The sequence below is a fragment of the Acromyrmex echinatior genome, chromosome 10 (assembly GCF_024713525.1).
Source record: "Acromyrmex echinatior isolate Ae372 chromosome 10, ASM2471352v2, whole genome shotgun sequence".
Lineage (NCBI taxonomy): Eukaryota > Metazoa > Arthropoda > Insecta > Hymenoptera > Formicidae > Acromyrmex > Acromyrmex echinatior.
In genome coordinates this window covers 5,461,034-5,488,038 of record NC_141861.1, presented here as the reverse complement: position 1 = coordinate 5,488,038, position 27,005 = coordinate 5,461,034, and the positions used below count along the sequence as shown (strand labels likewise).

Below are 27,005 nucleotides of genomic sequence, written 5' to 3'. Positions count from 1 at the left end.
TTATAATTAAAATAATCTCCCATTTAAATATATTTTTCATCCAGAGCTTATTAAATAATTCATATAATTTATATATCGTGTTCAATAAAAAATTTAATCCGATAAGTTACAAAATTAGATAGATAAAGTGAATTCCAAAGCAATTAAATTTGCCGCCAATTTTGTAAATGTGCAGAAAATTTAATATATTCGATGCTAAAAATATTACAGTTCAAAAACGATAACATAAATAACGTTTCAGAGAGATGATATGTCGTTTGCCATACATCTTTCATTTGTGGCATCGAACATTGAATTTGAAATGAAATGCGCGAATCTTTCAAACCTAGCAGAGAATACAATCGTATCGCGAATTGATAAAATTTGAAATATGCATCGATTTTTTTATCAATCCTGCTCTCAATTAAGATCCATTTGAAAATTATGAATGAGATTGACTGGCACGCAGACAAAAGATGAACTTCTACTAAAATTAAAAGATGACATTTCAAAGTGAATCTATTTAACATGAACAAATAATATTTAATATGCCCTAACCCACGCGATTTTCTGACGTGATTACCACCTACTCGTTTCAAGTTGTGACAAACGGAGTATAGTTGAGCGAAAGATATGAAGTCTTCACGATATACGTGCCATGTGGGTGTCGTATTCGCGTAAGATCTAAATCAAGAATTTGCGGAGATCAAGAATATACGATGGATAAGTTACTTATAGCGATTCATTCTCAAAATGGAAGAAATCCGTAATGCAACTAAATATCCTAATAGATATTGAAGCCAATCTCACAATGATAGCACCTCGGAGAACACGGAGTCGGGTAGAATTAACTATTGTTTCAGCTATTGTTTACGATTTTCAGTAAAAGACTAATTCGATAAGAGCTTGTCGATGAAGGAGCTACAGCAACGAAAGTTTACCATCATGGAAGGGAAGAATTGGAGCTGAAAGACGTCGTCGTCGTCGTCGTCGTCGTCGTCGTCGTTATTGATAGAGAAACGTCTTCGAATGTGATAGCCTGACTCAAGTATAATCGGAATATGCAAATCGTACCGCTATTTAGGGAGGAAATAAGGGAGGGACACGATCTAAACAGCCATCGCAAGCGAGTAGACATCGGTTTGTCGGCAAATAGATCTCGGCTAAATCCGGGAAGGTTGCGGAAATCGCGGCGGAGTTGCCGGTAGGAAGCTGAAGCTCCTCGTAAATGAAATCCTCGAGAACGAGCGGAAGAGTTGATATCGGGCCGGCAGTAAGTTAAGGGAGAGATGCCGCCAGTTTCACGGGTAGATTCGCCGCGCGCGAATTTGCATTACAAAAAAAAGCACTCGCTGGCGTCTGTGGTTGAGGAGCAAGTCAAAGAACGCGCATGTAAATCCGGTGAAAAGTCAGAATAGCACTTATACGCCTTGTTGATGAAAAAGACATACGTCTCCCTCTATTTGCGCAATAGAATTTCGGTAAAATGCATTACATATTAAAAGAGCACTCTAATTCATAGTACTCTAATTCTTTGAGTTAAAAAGTAAAGTTTAGCTATTTGCTACTTTTGCTATTTTTAACTTCCACGTGTATCAAAATGTAAATCAATCCGTTTCTGTGGTTAGATTTCAAAGTAAATAACGTATTATCCATATTAACGTATGCAGTTAGTAAATAATAAATTAAATTCGAATTAAACTTCATAATTTTCTCGAATTAAATTGTTTAACTCCATCGTTTTAGTTCAGTTAACGAAATAGTGAGTAGGAGCAGTGGCGACCCATAGAAATTATTAAAAACGAGATTAAAAGTGACTCAAATTGGATATAATTTAATCAATTTAACATTAAAAATTTAACAGTTTAGATAATACGATGAGTAGGTAAAATTGCTCCATGACAACCGTTTTGTTTAATTATATTTTTTTAATTCTTTAACGAGCTAACAGTTGATTCATAGAAGCTACTCAATTTTAAATCTTTTTGTTAAAAATGTGAAATAATTCAATTTTCTTGTTATATTCATATTCATGTTTAATTAGAAGACAGACATAATAGAATTAAATAATTTAAACAATATTAAGATTAGAATAGAATCGCTTTTGTATCAATTAAGTAAGAGAAGCGCCAATTAATACGATCATATACATTTTTAAATAAATTTTTAAATAAATTTATCTTAGATATATGATCTATATGAATCAATTACTTTCGCATTAAATAATTTAACTCAAAAACTATATTAAATAGGATTAAATTTAGTTTATTATTTATTAAATACATACTTTAATAATCACAGAAATTAATTCAATTACATTTTGAAGCATATGAAAAGTTAAATTACACAATATTAGATATCTATTTAGTTCAAGAGATTGAACTACCACTAGGTGGATTAAACGCCGAACAGATTTTGCCATACGTATTGAATTTTTTAATTTTAGACTTTCCATTTAGTGAACCTATTCGTAAATCGCCGTCTGTCTATATTTCTATTTTGCTTTCCAACGGTTTTACAGTTTAGAATACGAAAAATGCGCGTTTTATATCATCAGAATCATGAAAAATGTAAACATATCTACAAAACGCAATCCGTATGACGTAACAACATCAAATCCTGGCGAAAGTAAAGATTATAGCTAATTGAATCGCAGAAGGCAAAAATTGAGATAATGAAACGTAAAAAAAAATAAACTACTTTTTTTTCCAGCAAGAAACACAATGTAACACAGTGAATCATACAATGTTGTTTGCCACTGTTGCAAAGATGAAATAATCATTGTATTACACTGTATTACATTTGCTGGAAAGCACTAAGTATTTCGTTATCTCAATTTTCCTTTTAGAATTTTCGTTTAAAAGATATTTAAAAAAGAGGCAAAAAAATGATTTTTATTGTAGATTTTGACCTTCTAGATATGATAAAATTATTAAAAACACAAATATGATTTATCCAAAGAAAGATGGATAAAATGACCGGATTTTGGTCTAAACGGGGACACCTTCTTTTGCATGTTTCTTATATTTTTGTATGTGTTGAATTATTTGCAAACGATTGTTTTAAACTGATCTGATAGGAATATATTGAAAATCGCATTGAAAATAGCAATTTCATCAAAATCTGATCTTTAATGGCAATTTTTAATATTTTCCCATTAGTTTAGTTTGCAATAAACGTTTGCAAATAATTCAACACATTAAAGAAAATAAAAAAAATTCATAAGAAAAATTCCACTGCTTTAATCACAATTAACTTATTTTAATCATTATCCAGGATATTAAGTAAAATAGCCAATTTTAGTTTAAGCAAGAAAACCTTTTTTATGTATATTTTTCCGTATTTTTTGACGTGCTAAATCATTTGCAAATGTTAATTTCCAACTAAACTGATAGGAAAATTACAATTAAAGATCAGATTTTGACGAAATTGTATTACTTTTATACAATTTTCAACATATTTTCCCATCAAATCAGTTTGAAATAACTGTTTGCAAATGATTGAGCACATAAAAAAAAATACAAGAAAACATGCGTAAAAAAAATGTTTAGGCTAAATCCGATAATTTTAGCTATCCCCTTTTCAACATTCTTGCTCAATTTTCAAGGTGTTTCCAAAACGCCACGTACTTTTAATAACTTACCATATCCAGGAAATTAAAAACCTACATTTAAAAAAACACTTTCTTTTTTACTAAAACCTTTTTAAGCAAAAGTCAGTCCTTTTTCAACATTCTCCTCTTATACTCTCTCCTTAATTCAACGTACATACATTTTTCAGGAAATTGTTTCGAACGAACAAATAATTAGCCTCACCTGTAAAAACGATAATATTCACTTACCACTCGATCTAAATGCGCAGTTGTACTCCTTTCTCGATACGCCACCATCTTGAGTGTCACTATTTCCCGATCCAGTTACTACGTAATTAAGCACTCACTTCGAACGCGTACATAACGGAGAACACGGCCATTCGATCGCACGAATTAATTACCAATTCGACACTCATTCGTCACTTTGCACAGTAAAGTTTACGACATACCTGTGATACACCCCGCACGGATAAAATAATGCGAAACGCGAACATCGTGACGTTAATCACGTTATTACGATTCACGATAAACTGAAGTATGCGGCAACAAGGTCATAACGGATACGAGACAATGCGACGTTGCCTCGCCAGCGCGACGCGGGGTTGATAACTATGTTCACGTCACGCGTGACGCGTCACGATCGTCAGTTGAATCGAGTGACCTAAGTGACCGAGACGTTCGCGAGACGCGAGTAAGTCGGAATAAAGAATTCGGTACGTAAACTGCTTCGTGTAACGTTTTCCTTTATCATTTCAACATTAAAGTAAGTACGTGATACATTCCGGACGATTGTATGTGAAGTGTGAACACGAACATTCTCGCACGAATCGTATTGCCGAGTTTCAATTGTTGCACGTTGAGTTACTTTGAACGAGTCCACCGCACTTGTTTCGAAAGTTTCGTCCGTTATAAAATTATTACTGTTATATATTACTTATCTTTCGTAAATCTAACGCAGGTAGAAAAGATAGGACGATACTTCTGTCGAAACGTTGCGTCGCATACAACGCGAACATCATCACGTTATTACGATTCACGATAAACTGAAGTATGCGGCAACAAGGTCATAACGGATACGAGACAATGCGACGTTGCCCCACCAGCGCGGCACGGGGTTGGTGACTATGTTCACGTCACGCGTGACGCGTCACGATCGTCAGTTGAATCGAATGATCTAAGTGATCGAGACGTTCGCGAGACGCGAGTAAGTCGAAGTAAAGAATTCGGTACGTAAACTGTTCCGTGTAACGTTCTCCTCTCTCATTTCAACATTAAAGTATGTAAGTACGTGATACATTCCGGACGATTGTATGTGAAGTGCGAATACGAAATTCCTCGCGCGATTTGTATCGCATATAACACGGACATCGTGGCGTTGATCACGTTATTACGATTCACCATAAACTGAAATATGCGACAGCAATTTTATAACGGACACGATACAACGTGACGTTGCCTCGCCAGTGCGACGCGAGGTTAGTAACTATGTTCACGCGTGACGCGTTACCATCTTGACGAGCGCCAGTCGAATCGAGTGACTTGAGTGATCGAGACATAAGTAAGTCGAAGTAAAGAATTCGGAACGTAAAATGCTCCGTGTAACGTTCTTCTCTATTATTTGAAGATTAAAATATCTAAGTACGTTACGATCGTATGTGAAGTGTGAACACGAATGTCCTCGTGCGAATCGTATCGCCGAGTTTCAACTGTCGCGAGTGATCTACAACGAGTTCGTGCGTGTCTCAAAAATTCATCCGTTATTACTGTTACACATTACTTATTTTTCGCAAATCTAGCGCAGATAAAAGAGATAGAACGACATTCTGTCGATTTGTATCGCATACAATATTTGTAACGCATCGTGGCATTGATCACATTATTACGATTTACGATACACTGAAATATGCGGCAGCAATTTTACAACGGATATGATACAACGTGACGTTGCGTCGCTAGCGCGGCGCGGGGTTAGTAACTATGTCACGTCACGCGTGACGCGTCACGATCGTCAGTTGAATCGAGTGACCTAAGTGACCGAGACGTTCGCGAGACGCGAGTAAGTCGAAGTAAAGAATTCGGTACGTAAACTGCTTTGTGTAACGTTCTCCTTTCTCATTTCAATATTAAAGTATATAAGTATGCGATACATTTTGCACGGTTGTATGTGAAGTGTGAATACGAATGTCCTCGCGCGAATCGTATCCTCGAGTTTCAACTGTCGCGAGTAACCTTCAACGAGTTCGTGTGTGTCTCAAAAATTTCATCCGTTATAAAGTTATTACTGTTTCACATTACTTATTTTTCGCAAATCTAGCGCGGATAAAAGAGATAGAACGACATTCTGTCGATTTGTATCGCATATAACGCGGACATTGATCACGTTATTACGATTCACGATAAACTGAAATATGCGGCAACAATTTTATAACGGACACGATACAACGTGATGTTGCCTCGCCAGCGCGGCGCGGGGTTGGTAACTATGTTCACGTCACGCGTGACGCGTCACGATCGTCAGTTGAATCGAGTGACCTAAGTGACCGAGACGTTCGCGAGACGCGAGTAAGTCGGAACAAAGAATTCGGTACGTAAACTGCTCCGTGTAATGTTTTCCTCTCTCATTTCAACATTAAAGTATGTAAGTACGTGATACATTCTGGAGTATCGCATATAACGCGAACATCGTGGCGTTGATCACGTTATTACGATTCACGATAAAATATGCGGCAGCAATTTTATAACGGACACGATATAACGTGATGTCTCGCCAGCGTGGCGCGGGATTAGTAACTATATTCACGCGTGACGCGTCACCATCTTGGCGAGCACCAGTCGAATCGAGTGACCTGAGTGATCGAGACGCAAGTAAGTCGGAAAGGATTCAGAACGTAAAATGCTCCGTATGACATTCTTCTCTATTATTTGAAGATTGAAATATCTAAGTACGTTACGATCGTGAAGTGTGAACACGAATGTCCTCGCGCGAATCGTATCGCCGAGTTTCACCGTCGCGAGTGATCTTCAACGAGTTCGTGCGTGTTCGTGCGTGTCTCAAAAATTCCGTTATAAAGTTATTACTGTTTCACATTACTTATCTTTCGTAAATCTAGCGCAGATTAAAAAGATAGAACGACATTTCTATCGATTTGTGTCGACGTTGCGTCGCATATATTGCAATGGCTGCATCCAGCAGAGAAAGCTCTCTAGTAATGCGAATTATAGATTTTAAACGAGAGATATCCAGTAAATGGCTGCGTTCAGCAAAAAAAGCAGCTTTGCAACTGTTGTAAAATTCTGCAATATGACTGATTTAGATCTATAAGGAACCAAAAGCAAGAATCAATCGTATTGAAAAATTTTACAACAGTTGCAAAGCTACTTTTTCTGCTGAACGCAGCCATTTACTGGGTGTCTCCCGTTTAAAATCTATAATTCGCATTACTAGAGATTTTCAGTATTCGCAGTTTAAATGAAAGACACCCAGTGATTGTGATATGCGAGGCAATGTGTACGATCTTCGTCGTTTCCACAAATTTCTATGGATACGTTTCGCTTGATGTTTACATGACTCTTGCAAGTATCATTTCATCCTTGTTTAACATCTGATAAATTCGCGAGCGTTGCAAATGCCAACGTACTTTACATGGAAGTCTGTGGTTGTTTCACGTCGGTTGCTTTCTAGCAAGAAATACAGCCGACCGTGTAATCCAGTGAATCATTACATCCTTATTGTTTGCCAATGTTAAACAAAGATGAAATAATCACTTGTTACACTGTGTCTCTCTTGGAAAACACTCTATTCATTCTGAGAGTGCGTTCCGTTTCACACATGATGTATATGATGTATCATTTTATCCTTGTGTATTCACCGAATATTAAAGAAGGATAAAATGATGTATCATATGCATTAGTTTCGAAACACAGTAGTGGTAGTAAATTTTAAGCCTTAAGAAATCGATCAAATATGTATTTCTCTCTTACAATAAGCCATTATCTAAGCTTTAAATCTTAAAGCTCGGTTGTACCAACGTTACTTTGACTTTAAGCGAGGCTTAAAATTCTCTCTATTTCTCTCACTCTCTCAGCTTTAAAGAGAGAAAATGAGAGTTTTAAGCTTCGCTTAAAGTTAAAGTAACCACGTTGGTGCTATTGGGCAAAATTAAGTCGTATAAAATTGATTAATTATAATTAATTAATCTTCTCACATTTGACTGTGACTGGTTAATTTCTTACGTCTTAAGACTTAAAGCTTAGGTAATGGCTTATTGTAGAAAGCTCATTACAGTAAATCTAATGCGAGAATATTCGTCTATGGTTCATTTTCATAATATGTGATTCCCTAAAGATTATCAAGAGATTTAACGAAATTTATTCAGGAATTTTCTGGTAACTTTTAATTTTTAGATAAACATAGATTATGAAAATAGGTCTAAGTTTGGTCAATTTTTTAAAGCTTACACCTTTGCCTGAAACGGAACGCACTCTGAATATGCCGCGGATGCTGTGACAATTTTAAAAATGACGCTTCGAGATTGGCTGACACAATAAGCTTGCGATCTGCGATTAGCATTCTTATGTAATTCGGACTTGAGACTTGAAGTGCCGCGCAATATGACAAAATATAGTTGATGTAGAACTTGACCTAATTTAACCGTAAAATGCGCGTTCGCTGTCAGTGTTTTTTTAAACGATCCGAAGAAAGAGAATAACGGTGTCAAGAAGGAAAGTGATGGACCAACCGGAGCATCCAGGAATATGAGGTAGTGAGTGATTATCTCGCCGCATTATTTCAACTCGCATGCGGGAATGAACGTCCAAAACAATGGAGCAGTCGACAACTGGCAATGATGGTGCGTCGACCGGTGAGTGAATTCATTTGTTATATTCGTGCGACTAATTGTACATTTATTTGGCATTGCTGTCCGTGCGGATTAGAAGATAATAGTAGTAATTATGTATATTAGGAGCGAAGCAAGAATAACGAGACGTCGAGGAAAAAACGCGATAAGAAAGTGCGTTGCGAGCAATAATACAATAAATTTTTGTAATAGTTTCTTATTGGGATCAAAATTAATAATCGGTAATATTAATTTTGATCTCAATAAGATTAAATTTTGCATATCTCATTTTGTCATTTTTAACATTTTATAATTAATTTACAATTAATTGTTTTGTAATAAAAAACTGAATGAGTAGTTTACGAATTATAAAAAATGTAATGTAAGAAATTTTAGTATGATTATTTTTTTAGAGATATAAATTATAATGAGCTGATACACGACTTCAATCTTCTTAAATGATTAAAATAGTTAAATTAATTAATCTTTTTCGTCTGCAATCTATATCTATTTTGACACAAACGAAATTTCATTCTTAAATATTTTAACATTTGAGTTAAAAAATTTTGATAATGTAATAGAGATATTGAAGAATAATCCTAAACGTTTTTCAAAAGTCTAGAATAGTAACAAAGATTTAGGTTAGACGAAAAAAAACCCAGATTGCAAAGGGAGTAAAAATATATTTGTAGACGGAGAATTAAAGTTAGATATATTCTACTTAATTTTCGCGGTTGCTACCAAAAATGTGATAATATTTAATATTAAAGATCGGGAGATTTGATAAAAATTATTTGCATTCTTAGAAAGATTTTTTTTCTAAGAACAACAATTACTATAATCTAAAATTCAAATCATCTCCTTTATAATACTATACTAACTAAATCGTATGTAAATAAATCCACTCTCAGCTAAGTCAAAAGGTTAACCAGCGCGATATCGCTACCTGCCAATAGATCGTATTACGGGTGAATAGTGTTAACTTCCGCTTGTGTATCGTACACCTACGGTATCGTGGCACCTCTTATCCACACAGAAACGTCGAGGACAGGTTGCGCTCTTACAAGACGGTATCTAGAGGCGACCACATTTGCGAACGTTACCACGGCTGTAAATCTCCTCGCCGCGCATCGGAGAGCTCGCAAGTAGATCATTATGCACGCTGCAGCCGTAATTTTGTCTTTCCCTTCCGTTCTACCCCCGGAGCGCATTTCGTGCTTCGGCGTGCTAGAGAAACTCGCGGCATACATCGGCGGTTCCCTGGAGTGCCACTATATACATTCGACTGTGCCACCGAACTACCCAACGGAATATCGAGCTCGAAGTCGAACGTTATTCCCCAGTCTGTTGATTTATCGCCATTATTAATACTAGGATAATATTACGCGATACGGACCGTTAAAACCGGCGTTAAAATCCGCTTCCAATATTGCCGCTTAAGGCAGATACAGGTGCGCGTGATGATCGATGGCAGTAATCCCATTGCGAAATCCTTTAAATCCCAACGTCGGTGTTAAAAACGCCGGTGAGTTTTCGTACATGCTAACGACTAGATTGTTCGTAATAAAACTATTTCCGTAGACTACGCGATTCTCGCGAGTACTCGTTGAGCTGATATGCAACGAGGAATGATTTTGTAACGCTCCGAAGATTCTAGAACTTCATTTGATTGTTGGTCTTATTCGTACCCAAAATGGAAATACATGAATCGAGTTACGCTCTCGAATGTCTTTTCGCCCGAATAACTTCTGAAATTGAAACGTTATCAGATGTTGAAATCGTCAAATTCTCGAATTATCTTATTCTGCTCTAAGAGTGCCAGGTAAATGAAATAAGACATTAAATATATTAGTTTAGTGGTCTGATATATGTATAATTTGAGTGTTATTTTAGCGATTCGATATATAATTGATTTTCTTATGAAAAGAGCAATCTCTAAAATGTATCAAAGAGAAAATGGAGCACTTTGTGAATGTAATTTTATAACAATCAAACAATTTTCTTTAAAAATATCATAATTATGTATATATAACTCATTTTTGTTGATTTAATCATTAATAAATATTATTAATATATATCTAAAAATATTAAAAAACAAAATAATATTTTTAAAAAGGAATGTATGTACGCATGTGTGTGTGTGTGTGTGTGTGTGTGTGTGTGTGTGTGTGTGTGTGTGCATGGAAACAACGATTTTACTAAAGTATCTAAAAATATAAGTAGATATAGAAAATTTTATTGGACCATCGAAATAATTATGTGGAAAACTCAAGCATGATGAGCAATAAAGTTTTGACATTCTAGCAACCAGCTTACTTTCATACACACACAATTACTTTCATAGTTTAATAAAATTATTTTCCAATATTCATCTAGTTAAATTTTTAGATATTTCACTAAAACTATTTTCTCTCTCTCTCTCTCTCTCTCTCTCTCTCTTTCTCTCTCCAAGTAGAAAAAGTTAAGAAATTATATAAAGTTTGAGTTGTCTATTACTTACTATGAATTAATTATACTGTCAAGGAATTGTCATTTAAATTATAATAATAAAAAATCATTTGATTAGATTTTGTGTATGTTAGATTTTATTTAAGAAATTTTTCGAATTGTTGTGACACGAGATTTGAACGAGAGAGAGGATTCTTTCATTTACAAAGAACGCGAGAAGAAGTCGTTATATAATGGAACTTCCAAATCCCGCAAATAATCCTTCCGAGTCCTTTTATGTTGTCTTCATGCAAGTAGGGTTTTTTGTTCAAGACGAGCATCAACGTGAAAAAAACTCGGAGGAAACTTCTCGTTATGTTCTCCTGGGCTCACTTCTGTCCGTTGCGTAGAGAGAGCATCGATATCGACGGCGACGACAAGTCGACAAAGCGCACCGAATGCTCCGATTTCATCCCCATACACAAAGCATTTTTAAACATACATGCGTATCATATGTATATACATATATCAAAATATTCGTATATCCATTCACCTTTCGACCTCTATCTATCGAAGCATAGAAATACATCTACCGCGACTTTTCTGCTTTTCGACCGAAGGGGGATAAAATCAACGATGTGAAACGCAAATGTCATCGCGAAATCGTTCAAGGGATTTAAGAAAATGTTGTGTGAAGTGTTTTAGTGTGAGAGCTGAGAACAAAGATATTAATGATATTCAATTAACGAGCGAATTGGTATCAATATATTAAAATTAATAATTTTAAAAAGAGTTTAATTAATTAAAATTTGAAGATGATTTATTTTCAGTTTTTTCGCACAATTTATTTGTTAGAATTTTCTAGAATAAAATATGAATAACACTTTTGAACAAGTTAGTATAAAAACAAATAGAAGGACGTAATTTATCGAATAATTCATTCAGCTAGTAAAATGTTAATCTCTTACTCAGCCTATCCCTTCTAATAAGAAATAAAAGCATGGATCTTGCAATTAGCGAAGATATTAATATGAGAGAGGCGACATTTGTTGGCGTGCAGATTGTGTCGGCTTATTTCAATGTTTATTCGCGCAAGAAGACGAGAGTGTGAATTTATATTACGAGCGGCGCGAACTGCGTGCGTACGGCCGGGAAGCTAGGAAGGATGATAAGCCACTGATATTGCCCATCGAAGCGTGATGCTTAGATTGGACTCGTTCCTTCCCATATCCATTCCACGTAATCACCGCGGGCATCGAGACCACTCTTTTCCCCGCCAATTTCCCCGGCAATTGCGATAATCTTCTGGCGAAAGGATAGCGATACGGAGGGAAGGGGATGGCGCGAAAATCGGCGGGCGAATTTCCACGTCCTTACGATCGGATCAATTTGATTTGTTTTTGCTTTATTCGCTCCTTGCTATTCCTATCACCTCTACCGTAGCCAAAAAAATGATACTGTCGCAGTCGTTTCGCTAAATCGATTTTCTAATAATACGCTGCTCGGTGTTAGGCGCGCACGTAGGTTGGGCGTTAATTAGTTTTTATTTCTGTGGAAATTGTATGCTAATTGCTGGTGTCGCTTGCAAATGCGTTTGCGTCTCATGGAAGCTTAATGGAGCTAATAACTTTCCCTCGAAATTTATGTTCGCCGCTATTTGCGTACGATTTAATATGCAGATATGAATTGCCCATTCTATGTAGTTTTGAAAATCATAGAAAGTATGGTCGATATTTTACATTTATTATATGATGATTATAATTAATTATTGTAGATTAATTAAATGAAAATTATCTCTATGACTGCGTTAATGTGATTTTCGTTTTAATTAGTATCTGCGATGTATGGTGATCTAATACGGCTTCAAAATTATGAATATGAAGTAATCGTGCGCGTTACATAATAATATAAATACATATTCATATTATTAAACATGATTCATGTTTGCGCCGTACGTTTGCACTATAAATGTGACTATGAAATTAATCCTTCGTTAAATCAAAAGCGTAAAGCACATTTTACAAAGAAAATTAAGGATCAAATTATATTTAATATTGTATAAATGGGATATAATAATACTTATTTTTAATTAAATTACAAAAGTAATATGTTTACAATTCCGAAAAGAAATACTTTCCGTCCATTCAACTGCTATTATCATGATAACTTCTGCATTTTTTAAACTTACAACGTATTTAATAATATTACTTGATACTGTAACGTAAAATTAAATTATATCACTATTGTGAAAATTATTTCTGAACATATATCAATTAATATATATGAAATTTTGCATAACTCGCATGTAATATACGTACAAATGCATAACATTAATACATATAGTATAACACCAGATGTTCATATTGGGGAGCATAACAATAACTAATGTTAATGAATCCAAACGCTCGATATTTCTGGCGAGTATTTTTTAAAACATATATACATTACAAGTTGGAAATTATTCTGTTACTGCACACACACACACGCACACACGCGCACACACACACACACACACACACACACACACACACACACACACACACACACACACACACACACACACACACACACACACACACACACACACACACACATACAAGACAAAATCTTGCTAAATATAATCATTTATATTATTATACTTAAAACTAAATATATAAAGCTCATTTATATCAAAAAATAAATATAATACAAGGGTGTATGAGCAAAAGCCAGCTTACAGTTGCTAAAACATATTTCAAATAAAATAAAATAAAACATACGCTTCGACCAAACAATTATCAATGTTGTTCCGGTAAATATAACAATAGTTACATCCTAATGGTTATACATTTGCAAGTTGAACGATTTATATTCTAACGGCTATAATTACATACAATTAATTTAGTTAAATAAAATAAAATAAAAAGACAATACGTAATTTAATGTATGAATTGCAATGTATTAGTTCTTTTTAAATTCCAAGCTAATTGTGTGACCTCTCTTTCAATTATGTACTTTACGTCGACTGACATTTATACAAATAAAGAAAACATGCATTTTGTACATTAAATTGCGCATTGTCTTTTTATTTTATTTTATTTAACTAACTTAATTGTATGTAATTATAGCCGTTAGAATATAAATCGTTCAAAACTTGCAAATGTATAACATTGGGATGTAACTATTGTCATATTTACCGGAACAATATTGATAATGATCTATTTTTGTTTGATCGAAACATATGTTTTATTTTATTTTATTTAAAATATGATTATGTTATAGCAATTGTAATCTTTTGCTCATATATATATATATATATATATATATATATATATATATATATGTTACATTTACATTATTATATTGTATTTATTTTTTATAAGATACTTTTGAATTACTTTAATAAATTTATATAAATATTAAGGCAATTGATGTCTAAATTATTGATGTCTAAATAATATTTGACAAATAATAAATAATTTTTAGTATGTTTGAACAATATAACATTTATATTTTATTACAGATGTTTGTTTTCGTATTTTTAAACCGATATTGTACCAAAACATTATTTAAAAAATAAATTGTATTAATATGTATTACATGCCTGCTGTAAACTTCTATTTTTGAAAATTTTGAACAATCATTATGGAGGTAAATAATATAATTGAACGATAATGTTCGCTTATGGAAATGTAATATTAAACGTTGAGTTCTAAAGCATATTATTAAACTATTCCTCTTTGACTCTCGATTGCAGATATTTGTAAAACACATGCAAATTACCTTTAATTTTTTAGTAATACAGAATAGAATCCGGATTTACGACATTTTACAAATACTTCACAAATTTCCAATAACGATAGATATAACAGATTAACGATATATTAGATTAATGTTATTTCGCATTTGAATCTAAATGAGTATGTTTTGCAAGGACATTAAGCATAATGCGAATGTAAAATAATGCAAATGTTACTTAATTTTTTTAAAATAACATTCCATTATAAAAACGTATACATAAACAATGTTCTGAAAAAATTTATTCTATTTTTTTTAAATAAAAGACTTTATTTAGTATATTATACAATATTAAATTTTACAATAATGTATAATATTAAAATAATAAATAGTTTTTAATTTAGAATAAATTTTCTAACATACTTAGAATATTACGTCATATTATTGTCATTTTATTAGAGATAAATTTCTTAAAAATCAAAGCTTTTTTATTCTCTAGAAAAATAAACGAAAGATTGTTAATAATAATTATTTGCACTTTATATTAATTGTTAATTATATTTATGACTTAATAATGTCCTTGTAAATTTATAATTGGATGGTCGCGTTAAAAAAAACGAACGAAGTTTACGAATTATTTGAAAGTTAAAGATCCGTATGATATGTAATTCGTAAAGCATGACGTTTAAAGTCTGGAAGCCAATGAGAACTTTTCTACAAAGTACAATTTGATGGCCCAGTTAATTTCTTCGAGTTTATCGCCATTCGAGTCTCGCGAAGATCCGGTGAACGACGTGAATCGGTTCAAGAAGAACAAGTTGCGAAACTTTGAACAAACTGGTGTTAAAATGCATGCGGCGAAAAATATTGCAAGAGAGAAAATTTTTCAATTTGAATGTTTCAATTTAAATGCCTGATTTATAAAAATTACATAATGTCTTGAAACAGCTAGCAATAAAGAATCTTTGAATAATTTGATATAACATGTTAAATGAAATTAAAGACAATTTTTTAAAATAAAAAATATGTTACAAGCAAAATTTTGACAAATTTAAACAAATAAAAAATATCGTTAAAATAAAATTTAAGTTGAATTGAGTTATTATATTATATCTAATATTTTAATTTTTTAAATAAATATTTTTAAAATTAGATATGGAAGTAAATTTTGTTGATTTTATCCAACGATATTTATATATCTATAGATATAAAAAATAATCAATTTAAATATTTCCCAAATATTATGTAAATTTTATAAATTAGATAAAATAAAATTGTACTAAAAACAATATTTTCATTTAACAAATAATCATTTAAGTCTCGGAAGGTTAAGCGGAACACAACGAGTATTTTTGGAAGCTAATCGGGATTTGACTGTGCCGTCGCGTCGTCCAACATTATTTGCGCATCGATTTGCGCCAACTGATTTTTCTATTGTCTCTCACCGATGAAACGCCTGTTCGATCGGACACCGTGCCGAATGCTAATTCACGCGGTTCAAATAGTTTTTCTACGTGACTTAAATTCCTCGAACGTGGGAGCCATTAACTGTCCGTGCCATCGGCCGCTGCGCGTACCGATTGATCCCTTTTTGCATAGTAACTGAATGCAATGGTTCGCATTAACGAATTCGTCTGAATAGGCTCACATCGACGGTCTATATCGATATCCCGGGGGATTCATATTAAGGATCGACCCCAACGCTGTTTCGTTAGAGCAATCGAGCTTTCGTAACATACGTCACTGAATGGAACCGAGTTGTGGTACAGCTAACCGAACGTGCCGAAATGGCGTAAAAACGCAGACTGCGTAGTTAAAAATAACGAGGTTGCAGTGCTGAACTAGTATATTCTTTGCGAGGATAAAAATCTAGAAGAATTGAGGTAAATCTTTTCGTTCTCGTTAGGAATACAAAGAGATATCTCAAATTTTATATACTCTTTTTAAACGTTTTTGACATATTGACATATATTTTAAGATTATAAATATAGAACTGCATCTTAAGATCTTTAAATAATAAATAAATTAAAATGAATGATGTATTTCCTAAAGATAGTGCTTTTTTAAGTTTTAAAATGAAGGACTTATTTTAGAACTGTCAGAAGCTTTTTGTGTAAATAATTTTTTTATATTAATTTAAGTCTTATAAAAAGTCAATGAAAATTAAACAAAATTAAATTATATATTCTGTACCAAATTATAAATATTTAATTATTTTGTTACTATATATTTGATTTTATCCAGTTAAATAACTAAATAAAATGTCTAACACTCTACATAGATTTTAAAATATAAATAAATTTAGAAAATAAAAGAAATAGCCGATTGAATAAAATAACAATTTCTATTAGTATTTAAAATTAGTATATACATATATCGATTAATTCAATATACAAGCTTGTGGGTTTTAAATCGTAAATTTTAAAACTATACCGCTTTTGCCTAAAACCCATTCACATAAAGCTAAATTCTTATACCTTATCCTCGCAAGATAAAAGTACAGTTTCTGCAATACTAAACATCAAGCATAAAAATATTAAGATTATTTTCGTTATAACATATAAGCTCTAATTATGCATAAAATTATAGCCGAGATAAATAAGGCCCTTAAATTTAATAAATATTAGTTACTAAATTCGCATATATATACAGACACGCGTGCCATGTTTGTGTTTACTGTGCGCTTTACATTACTTACGTCGACAATAGGCGATCAGTCACGAAAGCTCCCCTTTTTACCTCGAGGTATCTCCATGCACGGAAGCGCGTACATAAGCACGCGCAATCTCGCGAACAGGTGGAAATGGCGCCTGTGGCGGTGTAACACAGCTCAAGGGGCACTCGAGCCACGACGACAACGATATTTACGTTAAAGCATAAATCACGGCCAACACGAAGGTACAGCGAGGCAGGCCGCAGAGAGAAGAGAAGCGAAGAGAGACAGAGAGAGAGAGAGAGAGAGAGAGAGAGAGAGAGAGAGAGAGAGAGAGAGAGAGAGAGAGAGAAGGGGGGAGGGAAGGGGGAGGAAGAGAAGTAGCTGGGGAGAACGCCGGATAGGAATTGGCATGCATGAGAATACCCTGGCATTCGATTTAATGCGGGTAAAGAGGTAAGATGCCGTGAGACGTATCTATCCTGTCTTATCGGATCTCGAAGATGTATATCATCGGACAACGAATACGAGGGCGGTTTCCACCCAACTTCCGCTTCTTCCTCCCTGCATTCCAAAGTGTTCTATAGTCCTTTCTTTCTCGATCCAGCTTTAGGCAGAGCGAATTCCCTTTCGATCGTAAAACCTTCTGTCGCAACCTACAATCAGCCTTCTCTCGGCTAGCTGACGTATCACCTTTGCCTCCTCTCCTCCAGTGTTCTTTGCTGTCGATCCATACATCTGTTTCGGTTGAACCGGACTTTCTTTGTTCTATCAGCTCTATCAATAGTGTGTTTCCTATATCGTTATATGGTCGTATTTTGCTCGTTATTTTTGAAATACCATTGGTTTTCAATAATCGGCGTAGGACGGAAACAACTGTGGTGAGTGCTCATCACGTATTCTGTCTCGCAGTAGCCGGTGTGACGAATCAAGCCTAGATCGGACAGAGTAAGAGTAGGACGATAGGCAGAAAAAAATACTGGAGACCTGTCATTCGCCAGCGACTTCCGCTCCACCGGCATTTACCAGCTACGGACGGTACCATCGTGTCGATCACGAGGATGAAAACAGCACTGAGTGTCGGCAAAACAACAGGCTTTTCGATTTTCAATTGTCGATGGAAATAGAAGGTCGTGTTAAGATTGAACTGCGTTTGAATATTTGAATATCTATACCATTTATAAAAATATACGTCCATTTACAGTTACGTTAAAATGAATATCGATGAATTAGACGTTTATGAAAGATCTCTATATTCAAATTTCTATTTTTGTAAAGAAGACATTTAGTTAGATCTAAACGTAGTTTTATTTATATAACTTGAACGGAAAAAACAGTTTTGCTAAAATATGTTTAAAAATTTAATTACAGATATATATATATATATATATATATATATATATATATATATATATAATATAGATCTAAAATAATTCTGTTGGACTATTAAAATAATTACATATAAGGACGTTCAATCTCATTCCTAGAATGTAAAAACTTTTTGCAGCATTTTCGTTATACTTGAACGTCCTACATAATTATTTTAATGATTCAACAAATTTGACTAAAATTTGAGATTAAAAAATTTACTTATAGTTACACAGCTCGAAATAATTTTAATGATCCAACAAAATTATTTGAACTCTGTATCTAATTAAATTTTTTAAAATATTCCGGCAAAATCATTCTTTCGATGTATACTTGAGTATTTTAAAGCGAATAACATTGTTTGATACAACCCAGGATTATCCCGGTCGCATGCACGCGAATTTGTTTGACAGTGTAAATACGATCCGACGTAATTTTTCATAACGCCCGGCAGAAGTGCATCGCTTTGTGCGAATATCGGGTAACGCTTGTTTCGCATATTCCATTCCACTGTGGCGGAGAAACATTTATTCACGGAGCGAATGAAAAATGAGACTACGCCATTATATGTATCGCGGCGAAACGTATGTCCGTGGCGTTTGTCACGATAACATTGCATTTTACATGTTTTTACTGGCCAAAATTGATCGCGCGGCTGTTTCGACATGGTGATCAGAATCACATAACAATAGCGCGTGCTGTGATCTCTGCGAGCCCGAGAAATCGGATATGCGAAGCAAATGAAATGCCCTCATCTCGACGCGCATGAAAATCCGGTGTGAAAAGCCGACTTTATCGCCGGAAGCAATGAGTACTCTACAAGTGTTTCTGCTTAACTCGAGAGGGTCGATGCCTTTCATTTCTAACACTTAATCTTTTCGTAACTGTAGGGGAACGAGATAATCCGAAACGTCGGAACAGACGTTCCATCGGATTCGTGATTAATTGATTTTTCTCGTGCTCGAAATCAGCATTGTATCAATAATTGCATGTCACGATTTTTATCTCCGCATACCGTAAGACACAACCCACTATGATATTTCGACTTTATCATTTAAACAACGAATCTGTTCATTTCAAAGAAATAATGTTAAATACTTTTATTATTACAGTAATCGCACAAGTCAGGTTTCTATATATTTCTTTAGAAATTAGCTCGCAAATTTCTTATTACATTCTTATTTTTCATCTAATTTATAGCTTTTTTATTTTATATAATACTTATTAAATTATTATGATACGACAAACTATTACTCTAAATTTTGTCATGTGTTAACATTGTAAAAATTGGAATGTATCAATAATGGTTAATGGTGAACAGCAGCTGTAATGACAGCTGATCAATATGTACGCAACCGAATTCAATAGCTTTTGGCTAAAATCGTCCACTATCCGTTATGAAAGTAGAAATGACGGTTGGCACATCGACAAGTGAGAGCCTGATTAATCGCCACGAATGGTTCAGTATGAGCGACGTCTGTCTTGCTCGCAAACTGATCACCGATTATAGAAGTTCTCCTCTCATTAAGAGGGTAGAACGTCCGGATATGCAAGTATCCAGCATCTCCATTGTCTGTGTGAGTTGTGGAAGACGGCAGGTGGCGGGTACAAAGATGACGACGACGACGAACGAGACGGGGAACGACGACGACGTCGGCGACGACGCCGACGCAAATCAAATATGTCATTTATATCTGATGAGCGCTGTAATGAAGTCGTTATTTGCCTGCGAGCAAAATGCTGAAAATGCAAATTGAGAGATGGGCGTTCGCGTCGCGACGCGCATTGCTCTTTGCTTCTCCTTTTCTTTTGTCATATTTTCCTTAAAGCATGAGCATACCGGCGAAGGATGGCACCCCTCACTTTCACGTTCTTGGTTAGCCATAATGTCACGTAACGGCACTGACGCAGCATTTTCTACTTTGTCCATTCTACGATAAAGTTACTCTCGACTTTCTAAATCGTTACTCGCGAAACACAACGGTCACCTGAAATCCGTATCCGGCGATACGAGTGATAAATTGAAGGCGATTGTAACATTGTAAGCAGGCTACAGGGGAGATATTAAACGAGAGTTTCACTATCTCTTCATGAATAATGGTAGGTATCTCGAGGGACAATTTTACCTTATCCTGAGATATGAAGATAGACATATCAGACATTTACGGATGCCTAAGTAATTAGATTAAACGAATTCTGATATCTATCTAGTGATATTTTATTTATTGAAACTATTTCGTGCAGTCAATAAAATTATTTTATTTTTAACTATGTGTGATATTATGTAGATTTTATGTAGATGTGTACTTTATGAGCCCTTTTCTGTTTAGAGGATGTAAAATTGAGAATTTTTCAAAAGTGGGTTATAGATGAACTATAGGAAATCAAAGAGTGTGATAGTTTGAGATTTTTCTTGGCATGTTGATAAGTACCACGTATTTATTTCTTAAATTTAATATAGGCGGTATCCAGGTATGTGGTATAATAGTGTCAAAATTTTCAGTCTGCCGTTGTAAAAAATTTAGTGTTCAATAAAGCTCGAATAGAAAATTAAAATTTTTTATAATTAGTAATGAGTTCTTAACGACATGAACTAAGGAAAATTGAAAAAAAATGTCCACTAAATGATAATGTTGTAAAAAAAAAAGTTATTTATTCGTTGAAATTTTTGCGCTTTCTCGTTGTAGGTGTATTAAAAGAACTATTCAAGTTATCATAAAATTCTCAGTTCATGCTCAATAGCGATACTTAATTCAAACATCCAAAATTTAAGTCAATCAGATTATTAGTGTGGAAGTTTTGTACAACGGCGACTGCAAAAACATAGTTTCGAGAAAAACACGTTTAAAGTTTGATAACACTATATAGTGAAGTTCAAATAGAAAAATACAGAAAACATACGCATCATGTCTTTCTCTGATTTAATTCTTTTTTCCTTCTCTTATTATCAACTGTCTTTTACTATAAACTGTCTCCTATATTTTTCTATATCTATATAGAATTTCAGAAGATTCAGATCTTGCACCTCTCGGTTTATCTGGAGACACGGTGGTGTCTCAGCACTAAGCATGGCGCGAGATTCTTATTACGTGTATGGTTAATACCTCACAGCTCCAACTTGCAATTAGCTCACTTTGATCGTAAATAACTTTCTGTATAGTTAGAATCTGAAAATCTTTTAAAACCTTATTTTAGACACTTTAATATATCAATTTATGAAAAAAAAATCGATTTTTTTTATTTCAAGAGAAAGAAGTGCAATATGTATGCAAGTATTTTTTGTCTTGTCTTTATCTCCCATTAATATCAAGCGGCGAATAAGTGTCTACTCGTTATACATTCGCGATCAATATTTCAACAGGCAAGTCGTTTACATTCAACTTATGAGTGGCCACTCGTTTATCCCCTTGTCCTAGACGGGCAGTTGTTGAATATTGTAGCAATTATTAAAACTGTTGACTGCGCTTTTCAGTATCGTTCCCTTGCGAGGCAACAGGACGTTTTTCTTCAATTGTGAATAACAGTGTCATTGTAATTTTTCGTAATTCAAATACGTGTTAGCAGATATGTGGCTAATTAATTTCCACGACTTGGTGACGCATTTTGAGTTAGACTAGAATATTAATTAATATTAAATTGAATAATACATTATATTCGGATATGTTCATAAATTATATCTTAAATTTATCAAATTATAAATGATTATAGTCAAAAATCCACTTAGACATAGTTACAAAGCTTAAATTCGATTTTTTAAATAAAAAATTTATTATTTAAAATTAACTTTTTAAATTAACTTTTTATGAAAAATATTTTATGACCTGTTTCTGAAATTTAATTTGTTTTTAGTATTTTTATTTATGAAAATCAAATAAAAAAAAATATATTTCAAAAATACTTTTAAAAACCAGTACAAAAAATATAGCTGTGAAAACTAAATACAATAATTACTACATGCATATATAACTACAAGAAGTGATAAGCAACTCAAGCGAATTATTAATAATGGAGGAAACTACTTAGGAATAAAGCAATTTGCCAAAGTTATTGCGCAATAATTTGATCAGATAATCGACCAATCGATAAGTTATCCGAATAAAGATGATTTTGTATACGAAGCAACATATTGAATTATAGAGACATAACGAGCCACATACGTACAAGTGCCGTCGTTAGTACCGGCAATTATTACCTCGACTAAACACCACCGCAGTTAACGCCCATCTACCACCGCGCGCGCCATCCCGATCGTGATTCTGTTACTGCACGACGTGTTCTAAAGTCATTCCCCGTGTTTCTGTTACTCCCGACGCGTTCCTTGCCAATTATCGATGTTGGCCGCGACCGCGGCACGTATCCGCGCGGCACAGCGCGTCCCGCGTGAATTTCGAAAGTTGCCCGTACTTTAAGTTTTGACGAGAACGAAGCGCGCACGCATCACCTGAGCCTGCCCATCTGTAAACAAGATTTATCAGCGGAAACGTTTTAGCGAAACTTTCTCTCCCACGAGTAAAACCGGCGCCTGACCGAACGCCGTTGCCTCAAACCCCTGCCAGCGGGATGCTTCTCGATAGGAAATATTTCACTTCGACGAACACTGGGGGATATACGTAATTCCCAATGCATTTTATCCCCGCATTCGCTGTACCAGCGAGAGGTCACGTTCGCGTTCCGTGCTGGCTGGGCCGATGGGGGATTCAGATTTGTGGCGAAAGAATAGGTGGGAAGGGTAGTGAGGGTAATGAATGGAGGGCAGAACAGCGTAGAGATTTCGGGTTAAGAGCGCCCTGTATATCTTTGCCGTGGCAATAATCTTTTTTTTTTCCACGGCGGTCATAAGAATTATTATCAGCGTGATATACGATCTGCACGGGGTAGCTGATACAATACGATACAGTAGCAAAGATCGGAATACCATATGCGTGAAATGGGACTCGGTGCGAAATAATATACGGCCTCGTTTAATCACGATGCTTCGGAACGGTTTTGTGCTGATCTCGGTTGAAATTAATTTCCGTGTTTTCGCACGAAAAACTTACTTCACGCTACAAACTTGAGTGGTTAGCAGGACCACATAGCACAGAATTTATTCGCGAATTAAAGTAGTAGCGGATATATTTTCCGCGTCTCGTAATGTAGTCCGTATTATTGTCGAGCACAACGGTCGCTTCTCTCATGCTAAGCCATGCGCCGAGTATTCGCTTACGAAAAACTGCAATAGTCACTACAGTTCGTGAAGAGATTGAAGCAGGAAAGCGACGATCGTTCTTGTGTACTCGTACTCAGTCTTACTATCTCGCTTGGATCGGTTAACCGGTTTAAAGTCTTTATTTGTGTTCTTGACAAGCTGGAGGAAGGTAGAGCGCCGGAGGGAGCTCACAGCTCTTTGGAAGTTGAGGTATTTACGATCGTGTACCAGGCGTATACAGAGTCACGAGGAAGCGGGAACGGAAGGATTTGCGAGTAATTAGTAGAATGCAATTAGTTAATGGTCATGAGGGGGGTGGGTGGCGGGGCGATGGTTTTAGACCCTATAATCCTTCCGCTTTCCCATCTCTGTTTTGCACCCCTAGGGCAGGGAAGTCGGAAATTTGAAACGGACGATGGTAATTATAATTTCACGTATAAGCACGTTGAAGTTATTACGATATGCGCTATAAAAGATTGAAAGCATAACAAATAGTTGCTCGAAAGAGTTTTTAATGCAATTTAAATATTATGCGATGCATTCAGTTTTTACATTTCTCTCAAAGATTATAATTTTCATACGTCAATAATACACGCATTAAGTTAAAACCAAGGTAATATTTTAAAGAGCATATATTTTTACAATCTCTTTTTATGCAAAAGATATTAAATAAACGCTACGTTCATAAAATGTCATTTTATCATTTACACTGATATCCGTGCCAACGGCATAATCCAGCAATTCAGTTTAAAACGCATTTGCTTTTATGCAAGATATTGTGTCGCGATGCACATCTATGCATAATCTCGAGCACGTAGTACAATTGTGTGCTAAAAATAAATTTTTTAACAACAACGCTGTGAATGGTCAAATTATTCAATAAATACGAGTGCAATATAAAGACATATAACGTAATAAAGGTTTAGAAGCGATTTGGTGACTTTTAAGACACTATCTAGACATTTCAAATTTCAATATTTCGTTCTCAATCTTTTGGCCGTTTTATATTTCAAGCATATATATCAGCCTATAAAAATTCGGAGACGAAGGAATTGTACGATCAGCTTGCTGATCATCTATATTTTCCTAATCCCCGATATTCAGCAATGTCTTTCAAACTGCCGTTTTCGAGCCATCACTAATGGCTCGTGCAATTAAAGCGTTAACCGCGAGACGCGCGAAGCATTGGACATTCTTGAACCAAAAATGGAGACCCACAATGTCGATCCTACGGCGAGCGACAGTAGTGATAAAGTTATAACAGCCTCTTTCGACGGTGACGCCACAGAGATGCGAGCAACAACCTCCGTCCGCAATAAAGTTTAACGCGTCGCTCTCATTTTATTGCGCTCGCCGGATAGTATATATACGCGCGCGCGCGTGTGTGTATATACATATATACATACACACACACACACACACATATATATATATATATACATATATATACATATATATATACACACACACGTATACGGGTTGCAGAGATAGAAAATGGTCGCCTTTTGTCAGTTCGCACGGGAAGGCGACACTTCGAGCGTTAAAATACTCCGACGAAGAAGCTTCCAATTTGGAAAATTTAAATAAATATTATAAAGGATATATAAGAATCAAATAATTGTTTAAAAATATAGATATCACATTAATAGAATTTAATTGACAGATTAGATAAACATGAGACGTAGAGACATTACATGTTTTCGACTTTTTATTAAGTCATCTTCAGATGATCCTTAACATTTTGCAATTTCTTGAGTATATCCATTTTTTCATCGGTAGTTTATACTTTGTTCATGATGAAAAGTTGAATGTTCAATGGGTGCCTTTCAAGAAATTTCAATTTGGAACTATAGTTATATCACGAAATAAACCGAGTCGCTAGATTATGATTCAGATATGTGTGTGTGTGTGTGTGTGTGTGTGTGTATATATCATCGCCTCAGTATTTCTAAAATGAAGCTTTTAGCAATTGCGATGATTGTAATATAGAAACTTAGTATTTATTTTGATTTAAATTTATGCATGACAAGAATACTAGAAATACGGATTACGAAGACAGCAATACATTATAAATGAATTTATTATAAACGTGATATTTATTTAGAAATAGTTATTTATTTAGAAATAGTTATTAAATAGATTTATTATTATTATTCTTATCGGATTTTGAAGCTAGAATCGAATAGGATACAAATTGGACGCACCTATTACATATAAAAACGCAATAAATTTACGATAGCAAAGTGGACAATTGTTATGTATTAATGATTTTTTTGTGTTAACTATACTATAGTAAATAAAAAAATTTAACTTTGAATTATTTTATAATAATCAGTAATCCACCAAAATAATAATATATGATTTTCTCGTAAGATGTTTCAATTTTTTAAGTTCATAAATAGTATACGTATAATTCGGTATGCATCTAGTTCTCTTGATATATTTGCAATTTAGAATACAATTAACATTTTCCTACATGCAGTTAATATCAACTATTTATTCTTCCAATATTCGTAAAATACTGAATCTTAAAGCAAAATGAAAATCGTTTAACGTATAGAAATTATAGTTCTGCTTTAATCAAACTTTTTCCGTTCAATGGAGCTTTTTCGAAAAGTGGAGTTACTATTGTGCGATGAAAAACCGTACGAAGAGGATAATAAGACTGACTTTGTCCAGGAATTGACGTAAGAGCCTGAGAAGGCGCAAAGAGAGATTTTTACACAATCGAGGTACCTGTATGTACTGCAAACACCGTAACTACAGACGTGCACGAATGGCGACGTTGAACGGCTGATAATTGAATGGAGGACACGTGGACGAGGTCGCCACGTCGACGACTCGGTAGCCGACGAAAATTGCACTGAAATAACCGTTTGAGATATGGGAGAGTTAACAGATGTATATGTAATTCTGTTTAAACTAATGTACTCGATTTTGTAAAGAAAATAATGAAGTAAATAGTCTGGTCACAGTAACAAAAATATTTTTCTAAAATTAAATTAAACTCGAATTAAATTAATTTTGGTGGATCGTTGAAATTGGATTGACTAATAAAGATAAATTAATCTATCTCACTAGAAAACTTCTTAAAATGTTAAATTCTAATTTTAATAAAATTTTTGTATATATATATAGGTTTGTATTATATAGGTTGAATTTGGAAAATTTATCTATTTATATAATTGCATACAAAGTTGCGGCCAATAAATGATTTTAAAGATGAAATGATTCCTCTTATAA

General features: G+C 34.4%; 2 protein-coding genes across 9 annotated transcripts in view; one reads left to right on the top strand and one right to left on the bottom strand.

Moving 5' to 3' along the window:
* Nucleotides 1-27,005, bottom strand: part of LOC105151373 (Dpr-interacting protein kappa) — a 196,235-nt gene that overhangs the window by 104,512 nt on the left and 64,718 nt on the right. The window lies entirely within an intron of this gene.
* LOC147908240 (uncharacterized) overlaps nt 6,875-27,005 on the top strand; it is a 539,816-nt gene continuing 519,685 nt past the window's right edge. The window contains exon 1 of one of the 3 annotated variants that reach the window (XR_015546358.1): nt 6,875-8,433. Coding sequence is in view for 1 of the 3 variants with exons in the window: in XM_087410250.1 (XP_087266376.1) it covers nt 8,416-8,433 (18 nt within the window). In the remaining 2 variants the exon portion in view is untranslated. The remainder of the gene's footprint in view (nt 8,434-27,005) is intronic. The other 2 variants (XR_015546357.1, XM_087410250.1) reach the window with 2 other exon arrangements.